Raw genomic sequence first — 14,607 nt, forward strand, 5'->3', positions numbered from 1 at the left:
CCTCATTTTGAGTAGCACCAGAAGGAATTTCTGAAGTTGAATCAACAGAACCTCTTATATACTACTTTAAAAAATGGTAAAAACCTTGAGGAAAAAAATTACGGCAAGTGAACAGAATATCCTGTGTTGCTATTAACTGGAAAATGAAATAAAAGTGAAATAAAGGTATTCCAAATTATATTTTAGTATAGTAAAAAAAACCTTTCATAATACTTCTTCTCTTCCAATTTTATAAAGGTATTTTAAAGCCTGATTGTTTGAAAAGTTGCTAGAGGTCCTGGAAACAATAGGCCATCAAGTACCTACACACAATCCAAATCCCAGGTCTCTCTTCCCAGCTTGCTGTGTGACTGCAGCTGAAAGTAAAATATCAAAAATACTAACTTATTTCCCCTTGTCCAGTTCAACACAGCCATTCAGGTACCACTGGACTGACTGATTTGTATTAAAAGAGAGTTAATTCAGATCTGGGTTTTTAGAATTATCAGGATATGTGAGTGTACAAGCTGATTTGCAGAAGGTAAAAACAGTTAACAGCTTCATGAAGTTTTTAATATGAACAGGACATCACCTCAGAAACTTGACAGCCACAGGTGTTTTTAACCCTTCTGTTTTTAAAACAGCGTTTTAATAAACATTTACATATACAAAAACAAAACAAAACCAAATAATCCCTAAGAACAGGGCCAGAGAGTCTATAATTAAACTTTAACCTTTCTTGACAGCCATTTGCTTAATTTGTTCTTTAAACTGTAACTACACACTTGGAATTTTTATGGTCTCCTTACCTTTAAGGAGCTTACCTTTAAGACCTTAGATTTCAACTGTATTTTGTCAGACTTTCAAATAAAGTACTAAAAATTGAACATCCATAACAGTACTCACAACATGTATAAATAAAAAAAAATATTTTTCCATGAAAATTAAAGTGTTTTTTGAAAACCTAACCCATCATTTCTTGAAAAAAAAATTGTGCAAAACTGAAAGCAATTATTATCAGGTAGCAGACATTCCATTTAAGAGTCTTGACATACACCAACAAAGTAACAGTAACTCTTTTCCCCCACCTCCAACCAAACAAAAATCCTGCATCTGAAACTCCTCATTCAAAACTTGAAATGTTTGTCAAAGAGCAAAGAACTATGATAAGGAACTATTGGTCCTCTATGAGAAGTGAGAGCACTACATCTTTATGGTTTGGTTGGGGTTTTTTTGGTCTTGTTGTGGTGTTTTGGGTTTTTTTGTTAGTTTATTTTAACTGCTTCCTTCAGCTGTTAGAACAGATAGCCTCTGGAGAAAAGAGGAAACACCTTGCTATTACCCACATTCCTTTCTTTATATCCATCACAGCATTCTGCAATTACTGACAGCTTTGTCTCAAGAGTAGCTGGGTATAAGGAACTGTGCCTCTGCACTTCACCATGAAAAGGTCCACACGTATTTCCATTCAAGGGTAGTAATCTATTTTAAAACAAGAATTTATTGTGTTATAGTATAAAGACACTAAACACAAAACAAAGTGTTTTAACAACATGAACATTGACACAAAATAAAAGCAAGATCGTTTCATGCCGATTCTGTAACCATTTCAGGTGAGAAATTCCAAATGAAAGAAAAGTTACATACACACGGTCACCCCATGGAAAGGATGGCACCACCTTCATCTAATTCAAGCCCTATTTCAGGACATCATAGCATTGTCAGAATAGTTGCATTATTTTGAGGGCTTGAGTGGTATACAGGCTTTGTCTTTGCCCTCTCTGTATAGGTGAACTTACCCACAGATCTACAAGAGAACCAATGGAGGCATTTCTACAGTAAACTAAAAGACCTGAGGTACATTCTCTTCTAATCTACCTTGCTTTAAAAAAAAAAAACAAAACTAAATATATTATAGAGGGTATTATTATAGAGCAGCATAAATTTGGTTATTTAACTTCACTGTAGTCCTTGTGATAGCATAGGTCAATAAAATGTATAATGCTCTGCACTACAATGTACATCTCCAACAAAATACATACAGTATGTCATAAAGCTTCTCTGAAACCATGTATTTTAAAGTACGAAAAACCACCATATGAAAAGATGCATAAATCTGAGAAGATGCACTTGAACCATTTCTTCAGAGACATTACCTTGTGTCACAATAAGGGTTCTTTCCTGTGGACTACTGGATAGGGTCCATTATGTAAACCATTTACACACTGATTTTTTAAAGATGCAATTAATCCTTTCAAACAAAAGAACAGTTAACACAAATAAACAGATAAAGTATCAGATTGCTGCTCTTCCATATGAACTATTTCCAAAAACAACAAGTTGGATTAACACACAAAAATAAAAGTTTACTAAATGAAAAGTTAGGAGCAGAGCTATTTCCTTTACTTAAAATTATTATTTTTGGCTCTTAAAAGAAATTTAATTCCATGTCTTAAAGGCTCATTGTGAAAGTATATACACACATCAAATTTATATCCAAAGCTAGACTTTACCATTGAGTTTTAAAGGCCAAGAGATGTTTTCAATACAGTAGAAAAAACAGCAGTTCCTGAAGTATATCATAGCCTCACTTCACTGGAAATATCAGTAATTCAACTGCTGCACAAAATACTTCTCTGAAGCAAATCCATCTGAACTCTATCCACCCTGAGTTAAGCATCTATACTTTTTTTTTCTTTTTTTTAATGTTTTAAACATTAGGTAACAGAGAAGTATGTACAAGGCTATAAAACTTGTCAGTTATCGTACAGCAGTAAGGAAAAAAAAGGTGTTTTCAGCCAATTTTCTTTTTGCTATTATAGTTATTCATTCTGGGTTGTTGGATATTTTTGTTATTTTGTTTGGTTTTGTTTGGTTTTTGGTTTGGGGTTTGGTTGTGGGTTTTTTTGCTTTTGTTTGTTTTTAAATCAGTAAATTGGTTGATTTAGACATTCATGCATTAATCACTTCAATTATTTCTTTTTGAGTGCAACAATAAGGCAACAGTAAAAAAAAGTATTAGAAATTTGCATATGTGTAAAGGTATTAAGTTTATAAAAGTGCTTCCTAAAAAGACAACCTAATTGCAGTATCAAAATATTACAGAGTGGTGAGAACAACTACTATCTCAAGAAATGTTGCTCCATTAAAAAATGCCAGTCTTATTTTAGGCTTTTTCCCCCTTTTTTTTTTGTGAAGTAAAAGCCTGGGAAAAAATTAGTATGGCTGCACGGGACAAGCAAGTTAAGAAAATATACTTTAGTCTAAACTTAAATAAGAAGGTCCACACTTTTTTGTCAAAACATTAAGCCTCTGTCAAAAATGTATTTTTTTTTCTTTTTATAGTACAGGATTAAAAGACAAGATGATGCTTACAAGATAAAGAAATAATTTACATGAAAATATCTTCTGACAAAGCTTTTCAATCAAAATATTGTCTTGTAACATTCAAACATGACAAACAACAACAAAAGAAACAGTGAATGCAAACAAAAACATTATATGGATTGCTTTCAAACACATAAATAAATGAAATATTGGTGTAGGCAGTAGGGCTCATGCTGATGGCTAGCAGGAAATAACAGTGTGCAATCTATTTGGAAAAAGCTCTAAAGTACAAATTACAAGCCCAATTATGGACTGCAGCAACTTCAGTTATATCACTGCCATCCTCTTATCTCCAAAATAAATTCTTGATTAAATCACTCATACCCTAAATTACTCATACCTTTGCTTCAGAGATATGAATAACTATATACAAAAAGTAGTTTTATTTCACCATAGGGATAACATTGTACCTCTCTGCCAATGTCACGTGAAAAACCTTCCATGTCAAAACAATTTGACAGCAGATAAACAATTTAATAAATATGCAATGATCTTATTACAGTCCTTCAGCTAAGCATGTTAACTCATGCTGCTAGTTTTGTGATCACAGTGCATAGAATCCAAATATAAAAGAATGGGGTGGCTTTTAAGGTAATGGTCAATCCCTTGCTTATAATCCAAATATATCCAAAACTTTCATAAGCTCTGTCATGCACCAAACTTTTTATTTTATTTTATATTTTTTTTTGTGGCAGGTGCAAAACCATTCCCTGGTACGATGTCCATTGCCGGCAATGGATGCACCAAAACCGCCAAGGATCTCAGTGTTATTGCACAATATATGAAGACCTGGAATTCTTCCAAAAAGCTTAAAATAAAGATAATGGAATTATTCTGACATTTCTGGACACCTGCATTAATACTGTATGACTAAGAAAAGCATGTCAGTTGCATGGACTGAACCAGCGATCAACATGCGCCCAGAATGCACACTAGTAAAAATGCAGTCAAAGGAAGTAGTCTTCATTGCCTATAGGTCACTTCCAGTCAAAGGTTAAAGTTCAAAGACTGAATGATCAAAGTGCTCATTTTCTCAGTAGGACTATCTTCTGCTACGAGGATCACAAAACGGTGGCATCAACATGTGTCATCTTTAAAATAAAAGAAGAGCATTTATGGAAAACATATAAACATTCCAAGTCCAAGTTAGCGAGGTGCTGTTCGCACAAACAATCCCTTGCAGAGACAGTAACGTGCAGTGAGAATACAGAGACTGAATAATTCTGAGGTTTTGCTCAATAATGACTTCATAAAAAGGAGATAACATGAAACATAAAACTTCTAAAATACACATACACAAGCACAGCAGTATTAGCAAACATTCCATTAAAAGGACAGTAATTTCCACATTCCATACACAGAAAATCATTAGGAAAAAGAAAAGACTAAATATGCTTAACATTTTTTCCCTTGAAGTAAAGCAGGTCTGCAGCAGTTATCAAACTGAGAAATCCTTTTATAAGCATACAGCAATAAAAGCCATCAGAATGGTCCCACCCTGATGCACAGCCCCTCTGTACATTCAATTATTTATTTCTCAAGTACAAACTACAGCTGGCAAAATTATGCAAAAGTAATAGGCTACCACTGTAAATCTAAAATCTTAAAACATGAAAGTAGCTTACTTGCACTAAATTTTAGATACTGAGATTGGATAGAACATACTAGAAAAATAAGTCTATGCTATGCCAATCATTTTTGCATTATGCTCAGAATTAAAGTAATATTTGTCTGTGAAAGTTGTCCCTTTTAAACTCTCTTCCACACACAGACAGACCAACAGTATATTAGCATCTGGTAACAGTAAACATTAAGCTTATTAACAGAAAGCAGATATACTGCAAATTTACATTATTTTAAATGCACTTACTCATATCCTTGCACACACAGCCTACTAAGCAATATTTTCATTGTTTAGAGAGGTAGTGTGCATAAAGTAGACATTCCTACATTCTCACTGGAAAACATTATGTCATCAGCATTATTACAGGTTTTAGAAGCTCTTCGTTTTGATAAGGGGGCAAAGAAAAAAAAAAAAATAGATTGTGAAAAGATTGGACAAGGATGCAAGAAAGATAGAACCATGTACTAAAAGTTAAGGCCAAATACCACAATACCACTAATTCAAAAACCTCAAGCCCCAAAGCAGTAAGGAAGAGCTGGTTCAAAACAAACATCACTGCCCCTTTTTTTTTTTTTCCACACAGAAATCTACCTTCTGACAGCACTAAAACCAGGTAACAGCTTTGTGAAATCAATTTCATCCTGGATGTCCAAGAAAACTGTATCTGGAAGATTCTTATGTCTTTAACACAGCATGATCAACCATCCGATTGAAATTCAGCTGGAATTCAATGTACAGTTGTAGCAGACATTGGGAAAGGCAGACAAACAACTATTTTTAGTTATCAAAGATCTGGGGTTTTGAACCAGGGCTTGTGAGGATATCAGTTTGTAGCAAACAAGGCTCCATAACTATGCTTATGGAATAAGTTGCTTTTCTGGGGCAGGGATAAAAAGAGAGATCAAAAACTCTGTAATAAAGTAAGTGGACAGACACACACGTTTACGTGTCAAAATATATCTCAAAATGCCCCTTTATCCCTCTGTGTTCGTATCAGTTTGCTTTACATCAGCTCACAATCATGCACTGCTTGCTCCCAGCTAAATAAATTTCATGTACCTACTGGAAAAAAAATTTCCTTCAAAGGCATATGTTTAAAATGACGACAGTCTCCTTCCTTTCTCTTCATAACACAGGGATTCAATTTCACTTAAGAGCTAAGTCAGTCCAAAGGCCAGCTGTCAAAAAGAAGGTGCAGAACCTCTTTGCATCTCCCTCCATGTGTTCTGTTATTAGCACTGGCATTTATTTCACCTAGTGGTTACCCTAGGGCAGCTGCTTTTCTTTCTTGGTTGGGATCGTTTTTTCTCTCCTAATTTACCCAGCCCAAAGTGGTTCAACCACAAAATTTAACACATGACACTTTAGTTGAAGCAGAAAATAAAGATGACAGAATAACCTTTTTCAAGGGCTCTTTTCAGGTCTACATAGGGTTGAAGTTGGTTCTCTTCCAGAGAGAGGTGGTTAAAATTGGTGGGCTGGCTACACCTCCCACCTTAGTGTAACCCACCATTTCTTCAAATCCATTAAGAAAACACTGAAAATTTAAAATCATGCCTTGGCAGTCTTGTCATATGTCCAAAGAAAAGAGAAGGAGCAAGTGACAGGCAAAACTTGAAAAGCTCTCTAACATTTAGAGAAGTTTTTGCTCAATAGCTACCGGGTGTGGTTTGTTTTTGTAATATAAGAATTCAATGATGGAGAGGGAAAGCCCAATTAATGTTTAATTAAGACCTCCTTTGTAAACAGTATTTTAAAAAGAAGTTAAACAAAAATATAATGAAGCAAACCAGTACGAGTTATTTGAGGGGGGGAGGGTTCTCTGACTTCCAGAAAACAGCCACTGTGTAGTTACTCTGAAGTAATTAAATGCTTGGCCAGTGGACTGTAAGCATCTTGATGGTTTTGAGCCATCACAGCAACTTGCAGTCAGATAACCCACATTTCTTTTCATACTCATCTGGTGTTTTGCTTAACTTGAATTTTATGAATTAAAAAAAAAATAAAGTAGCATCTGCAGACTATTCTTGATAGACTTCACTACTGAATCAAACCAAGACAAATACAGATTCAAAGTAGAAAGAACATATTTTAATCACAAGCTAATAAATTAAACCTCACTTTTTTCTCTCTGAAAATAACTAGCAAGTGAAAATAAAAATGTTTAATAAAAACTCTGCAAAAACTGCCAATAAAGAAAAATTAGAAATGGAGAAGCAGCAAACACATTACAAGAGTGTGAAAACAAAGTAACTACTGAAAATGTCAAAGTGACTTTGCTAATCTGGTGAAGATGAAAAACCCAGCCTTGCAGGAAATGGTATTATTATTCTTAGAGTCAATTTTTAACAACATAATGTACAACCACATGATAAGCAGTGCTGAGTTTCTTAAATGATTAGAGTATTATGAGAAGCAAAGCTTCATTCTGTTACATTACCATGTATCAAAACCCCATGGGTCTCAAAGAGTTACGAAACTCCCAAGTTTTTATTGCTAAGGCTTTTAAGAATCTAAGGGTGAATGCTTTGGCATTTACCTCCCCAGTCATTAACTCTCACTGTCTCAAAATACCTGGTCTCACTTCACACAGGGGACAGAACATGTCTAGGGGTGGGGAGGTAGTGAAAAGCAGAGGATGTTTAATGACGGAGGCTGCAGTGAAACAGTGTTGGGATCAATTCCTCCAGCACCATCCTAACCTACACTATTAGTTGCTGTAACATCCCTTCCCAAAACACATGGGCTTCCAATAATCACCATTTGTATAGTGTTTTCCTAGAGAAAGCGAAGTATTAGACAGAGAGCAGAAAAGCAGATGAAAAGCCCACCTACACCTCCCCTCCTTCTGTCTGTCCTCACCAATAGAATGAGTAAGAAAAGCTCCTACAGCCAAACCCAGCTCTGGGAAGAGGATGGCAAATGTTGAGACAGAGGAAAAAAATCCACACAGTATAAAATCAGCACAAAAGGAAAAAAAGAAAAAGAAGCCACAAAACAACACAACACTAGCACTGCAAACACTGTAGTACTATATGTAGCAATTTTACTGTGTTGTCTTTTTTATCAAATACATGTACAATATTACTACTATATTATTATTTGTTCTTAAGAGCTTTTAATTCAACCAGCTGTCCCACATTGGAAATTGTGATTAACAGCAGAAACCTATGAAAAAACATAGCTGTTTACATCTTTTATACGCATATAAAAGGTATATAAATTATACTTCTACATATAGGATTTTTTTAATCACCGTAAAAGCTCTAGGAACATTCTCAACAACAAAAAATCCTGGGTTAAGAGCAAAACCTAGTTTCATTACAGACCTTCCCTAGCCCCAGACTTAAGACTTGTCATGGACAAAGTTTACAAGAGCTTCATATTCAATCCTGAAATTTAAAACATATACATCTGTGCTGCTTAAATTTTCAGCAGAAATTAAAATTGATTATAAAAAAAAAAGAAAACCCAAAACAAATAAAATCACAGCACATTATCTTAGAAACAGCATTTTAATAACTTTTTTTTAACTTCGAAAAGAGTTGAAGGCTCTGAATCATTTATCTGACCTTCCTATATTTTTATCACCTTCAACCTGAAAAAAAAGCTTCAAAATTCCTGATCTCAGTTAAATACTTACCATGATACCACCACTTTGTTTTCTTTGGATTCTTGTTACACGTTCTTACATAAAATGAGTTATCTGGAGGTCGCCTCTGCAACAGAAAAAAAGACCTACAAATAATCAAACAATCCTCATATTGTAATACATGAGCTATTTAACAAGCTTATGAAAGGCCAACATGTGAATGCAGTGAAAATGGGGTAAAAGGCAGGGCTGGATCTTCACCAAGAAAAACCTCTTAAGGATCCAGGTAGCAATTCTTAGTAGAGATTTTTCAAGTAAATAAATAACGAAAAGTACCAAATACTCTAGAGATAGTGAAGGAGTGAAATAAATAAAAACAACCCACAGAAAGGAACAGCTGTTGTTATAAAGAAAAAATTCCTTTGCAGTTTGGAACCTAACTGATGTGTTAGATACAGTTCACATCCATAAGTCTCAGCTTGCAGAGGGTTAGAAATAAAAAAAGAACTTAAAACATCTGTATCTGATCAATACCTCATGTTCTTTAGCTTTCTTCATAAGTGTCATTATTATGATAAACCAAATAGGACACAATACAAAGCCATTGTTGGAGTGTTTTTCTACCACATACAGATAATTAGGACTGCCTAGGATGTGACATAAATAGGCCTGTTTATATAGCACAGATACACAAGCTCTGACAACATGTAGCTTCCACAGATACTCCACTGCAAAAGTCAAAAGTCAAAGGGATTCTCTTTACAACGAAGGTCTAAGCTATCAGTGTCAGTACTCATTTATGATGAAAAAGGCAGCTTAGCACCATTTCACCATTTACCTTCCTGAAAAGAAAATTATAAAGATCACTGAAATAGTGCAGCTACCAAGCCTTACAAACACCTGAAAACATTTCAATAGTCACTCTGCACTGCCTTTTATAAAGAATTATCTTTTATAAAGAATTGTCCTAAAACATGACTGAGCTTCAGTCAGTACAACTAGAAGGGTTCCATTCATACCTCTTTTCCAGTAATGATATACGAGCAGGTAACTATTAAAACATTTACAAAGTACTTGTACCACATTTTATTTTATTGTTCTAGCTTAGTGCTTCTGCAGTGGTAGAATATGCAAAGTTACACCTATTTTATAAATTGAGAAATTAAAATCTCACTTTGCAAAGCAGAAAACTTTTAACTTTGATGTATTCTACTCCAACAGTGCTAAAAAAACCCATACCTTTTCTTTGCAGCTGGAAAGCATGCTAATAATGCTAAGACAAACAGATTGCACTGAGAGAGCTGGAGACCAGTCTTCTGTTAGAATGGATAAGCAGATATGACCATTGCTATAAACATGAGGATGAACAGGAATATTGTCTCCAGTAAACATGACCTGGAAAAAAAAAAAAAAAAAAAGGAAAAAACATATTTGTAATTTTATTGCCCATGTTTTAATAAGACTGTAATGCTTTTGGGAAGAGAATAATATTTAATTTAAGAAGTAGTTCTACCATTTTCACTTACACCAAATATTACACTTTACCATGTTAGTTTAATTCATTTTTGGAAACTATTAATTGAAATGTAAAATAAAACAATGGAAGCCCTAGTAGCTAGGTGAAGATGAAATTAAATAAATGGTTAAACATAGGCTTTTCTTCTATGAATAGTTATATAGCATCAAAAAATGCAAAGGTAAAACTGTGGAGATCTCAAACTGAACATTTTCTATCTTGCAGCCTCAGTCTTACATGTCCTAGAATTCAGTTGCCAAGCCAAAACATTGGATTTCAATTTCATAAGCCACAACATTATACACCAGGAAACACAACAGGTTTCACAAATGAGTACTTCTATAACTCTGGGCACAAGAGAAATTAAGTTCTGGACAACTAATCCAAGTTCCAGCATAAAAGGTAAAATGTATTGATCCTATAACTATAAAATAAAGAACTTGTACAACTCAAGTATGTTACTGCCATATAGGAAATACTTTTATACCATTATTTCAAATTAAATTTGTTTGTATTTGATATGGGTGAATACGGAAGAAGAGCATTTAAAACCTTAACTCCTCTCTATTAAGAGACAGTATCACAGTCAAAAATTTAGAACAGCAATTTTGACAACTATTGCTCTTACATCAAGTTTTTGTCAAACACAGTTGGCTCAGGACCAGCGGAAGCAGAGTAAAAGTGAAACCTTTATAGCATCATTATCCTCCTGAGCTCCTTATCCACAATAACCACTGTCATCTTTTACGCAATGACATAATAAATCTCTACCACTCATAACCATAATACCCAGAAGCTTCTTAAGTGTTCCCAAAGCTATACAGATCTATGTGTACACATATACATCAAACAATGTACACAACAAACCCATCTTTATCACTGACTGCGAGAAAGAAGCAACACCTCTATCATAAAAGAAACCGAAATTAGAGAGCTTAACCTATGTGCCACGGCAGCAGAAACACTGGATGCATAACCATATTTCACAGGTCATTAAGCTGATATTTCATAAGCACTGAAGAGTATAACTTCATAATCCAGTAATGTATTTCACTTCTAACTAATGTCTTCCTTTTATAGGAACACCAAAACTAGGCATATGAGGTAAGTAAAAGCATGCCCCCTATAGTAAGGGGCAGAAAACAGCCACGTGATTAAGCAGAAGTGTAAACTGACAATTCACAGCAAGAGGATTTGCAGGAGAGAGAACTGATTCAGAGGTTTGTAATACAGAATGCACTTACTGCACAGCATTTTCATAACAGAAATTCCAGCCACCTACAATCAAGTATCCAGAACTTAAATTCTTAATTGTTTTCTGTGCTAAAAATCACTGTATATATATATATGAATATATATATAGTGTTTTCTGATTTACCATATATTGCACAAAGCTACACACACAAGTTGGGTAATGAGTACAAACAGCACCTGCTTGGAACCAAATGAAAAGTGGTTACTCTCCTATGAGTTCACTGCAAACCTCAATGGGGTGCAGAAGTACATGTGGCCAGTTTGTTCCTTAAAACCAAAGACTGAAAACTTAGCATTCCAGTTTTTATTATAGTCCCTAAAAATATGTAAGGTTTATGGTTTAAGTGTCTCTCATAGTTCCATGCTTCAGTTTCAACACCAATTAGAAAAGTGTCAGAGATCACTCCTGGAACTTTGAGCTGAAACAGATGGGACAGAAACTTAGGTACTCTTGCTTTTCTTCTTCCTTTTTCAGGAGGTTGGGGTTGGTGGCGAAAAACTACTCTTAGTAGCCACGTTTTTTCAACATTCCCCTCAGGTAATGGAGGGATGGACAGACAGAGCTCATTTTGTAGCCTAGTAGTATTGCTGCCCCTTCAGTTCTTTACGTTGCCATTAAAGCAATACATTATCTCACAATTCAATTATCACTAGGTTTTCAGACCTCTCAAAAAGATATCACACATCTGTGAGAATCCCTACCACAAGGACAGTATTCCCATAACTGTATCAGGCAGCAGAGAAGACTCAATATGCTTAAAAACAAACCACAAAATAAAGTGTTGGTCAAAAAGAGACGGGACAAAACAGTTTGTTGTTTCCTCTACTCCTACAGGATTAGATTTTCCTACAGGAAAGGACTTTCCTACTTGTGTTGCTCTTTCATATGATATGAATAACAACCTCAAAGAAGTCTCCAGTTTATACTGCTCTTTTATCTTCTATGAAACCAAGTAAACAGTCATAGCACTGTACCTCATTGCAGTCATTTTAAAAGAAAGAGCATCTGGACCACATGTTTAATGGAAATTAACTAAACCTCACATTAGGATATGTGGATGATACTAATATTTAGCATGTGTCATGCAGCTATAAACTAAAGGTAGCATTATGCAAGTAGCAAGAAAGCAGTTACCTGAGGCGAATCAAAAGGATACCGACTACTGAACTTAAATAGAAGCTGAAATTTTTCCCCTTCATATAGTGTTCCTGGAGCACCTTCCATGTCTACAATCCATCTAAGGAATGGGGAAAAAGTTGTTAGTATTGTGGAGTGACAAATTGTAATTTTACTCCTACACAGGAGTAATTAAATCTATTATCAATCACAGATAAATCTTCTACACTCTCCATTAGTACCATAGCTATCCCCAAAGTCAGTAACACACCAAGCCTACATTTGAAAAAAACAAGCTTGGTATTTTACATACAGGCATTGATATAGTGCTACAAATTATACAAGTGATTATGGCTTGAACTCAACACAGAACTATCAGCTCTGTAAGACAAGAAAGCTGAAACAAGAAACCTGTTACAACGTTTACACCAACATAAAAAGAGAAGGGGAACAAACTAAAACCCATTCCCTTTCACGTTTTACTTTCCTGTTATGGAATTAATCAATAAAGTTTAAGATAAAATCTGTATCCAAAGGGTAAGGGCAATGCTCCCTTCAATGCACTTACACGTGTGAATAACTCAGAAAATAAATGGCATATAACCTGGCAGGTAGCAGAAACAAAACTATAAAAGTTGGCATATAAGAGGAAAATGTCACAGACAATTAAAACCAAAAGAAAATGCTTTGGAACTCGGTAATAAAAGCAACACCTCAATACATCACAGCATTCTTCCTCCTCTGTTTCTGCTCCTTGTACCATAACAGAATTGAAGTAACTGACAGGTAGAGCTGAAGGATGTGGGCATGTTGGGTGTAGGATTTTTGTTGATGGTGGGTTTGGGTTGGGCTGTTGGGGTTTTCTTAATCCAGTCAAAAATAGATGCTTTGCATGTTGCTCAGCATATAGGGCCAGGCCCTGCTACCAAATTTCTGGAATTCTGTTGTTGATCACTTAATACCATACTTTGCAGCATCACTTCCCCATTTTTCTCTTTCACCCTTGACTGAGTTCTACAGATTTGACAAATATAATAAAGATTCAGCAAGCAAGTACAGAAATGCTCAAATAAGATTTATATTAGATTGAAGTGAGGTTTTTCAGACAGGAACATGTACAGAAATATCAACATCTTCTACAGGTGGCAGTCTGATGACCCTATTCCAAACCTCTCCATCCTCACGTCATATACATTCTATCCACGTATTTAAGCCATGCACATTTTTTATTTTCCCCTCTAATACTCTCTTTTTTTATTTTTATTTATTTCTGAAAAAAAATTGCTTCCCTACAAAACTGCTAGCTGTCACACCCTTCAGGAGGAATGCATCTTCAACAGTAGCATGATGGTGGCTGTATTAGTGATACATATTTTAATTTTGTGACAAATCTTTCTATTTAATCTACCTGCACTTCAGACCACCTTTCTTCTTATGCTTTTTGCCTTTACATTTAAACACATGCTGCACCAACACTCTTCAGATTTATTAGTCCTCATGATTCAGAACCCTTGAAGTTTATAAAAAAAACAAACAACACTTTGACGTTTATAAACTAATTTCAATCTATTAAGTAGAAGACAACTCTGTCTGGACATCATTCCTTTTATGGCCAAAGAATCACTAAAACCCATCTTTCCTGTATGTTTCAAGCATCTCAAATTTCTAATCCCTTTGTATTTAAAATTGATGACTGAGCATTTCAAATGACCTATTTGCACTATGGGATCCAATTATTTTATTCAACATCTTTTAAAACCATGCTGGTACTGCTATCAGCATGATCTTTACTGCACCAGTTCAAAATGTTAACTTAGAAAATGTTAGTTTGCTTCAAGAACCTTCAAAAAGAAAATATACTTGTGACAGTAAGTTTCTTAAACAGTGACAATTCCAAAATCTAGCATGACAGTAAACAAGTTTTTATTTGTAAGGTATTGAAAAGTATAAAAATTTTTACATCACAGGGAAAAAATGCATTATTCTGGGAACAGAGACATCCTAGAAAAATGGAAATCCACAAACAGAAAACAAAACCATCAGACTTATTTCCTTTTCCACCTCTTCATCTGCTGCAATCTTTCACTTAATAGCTGTTTTTTGTTTAGTGAAAAATACTTGAAATGTAAGTTTGAGTC

General features: G+C 34.8%; 1 protein-coding gene across 4 annotated transcripts in view; it reads right to left on the reverse strand.

The window, feature by feature from the left end:
- The window catches only part of UBE2W (ubiquitin conjugating enzyme E2 W), a 43,559-nt gene that overhangs the window by 9,241 nt on the left and 19,711 nt on the right, over positions 1-14,607 (reverse strand). Inside the window, exons 3-6 of one of the 4 annotated variants that reach the window (XR_003987267.1) lie at positions 12,488-12,590; positions 9,822-9,977; positions 8,634-8,728; positions 3,162-4,457 (exon numbers count right to left, since the gene is read on the reverse strand). Coding sequence is in view for 3 of the 4 variants with exons in the window: in XM_030446076.1 (XP_030301936.1) it covers positions 4,444-4,457; positions 8,634-8,709; positions 9,822-9,977; positions 12,488-12,590 (349 nt within the window). In the remaining variant the exon portion in view is untranslated. Of the gene's footprint in view, positions 1-3,161; positions 4,458-8,014; positions 8,159-8,633; positions 8,729-9,821; positions 9,978-12,487; positions 12,591-14,607 lie in introns of those variants that run through there. The other 3 variants (XM_030446076.1, XM_030446077.1, XM_030446075.1) reach the window with 3 other exon arrangements.

Source organism: Calypte anna, chromosome 2 (genome assembly GCF_003957555.1).
Source record: "Calypte anna isolate BGI_N300 chromosome 2, bCalAnn1_v1.p, whole genome shotgun sequence".
Classification (NCBI taxonomy): domain Eukaryota; kingdom Metazoa; phylum Chordata; class Aves; order Apodiformes; family Trochilidae; genus Calypte; species Calypte anna.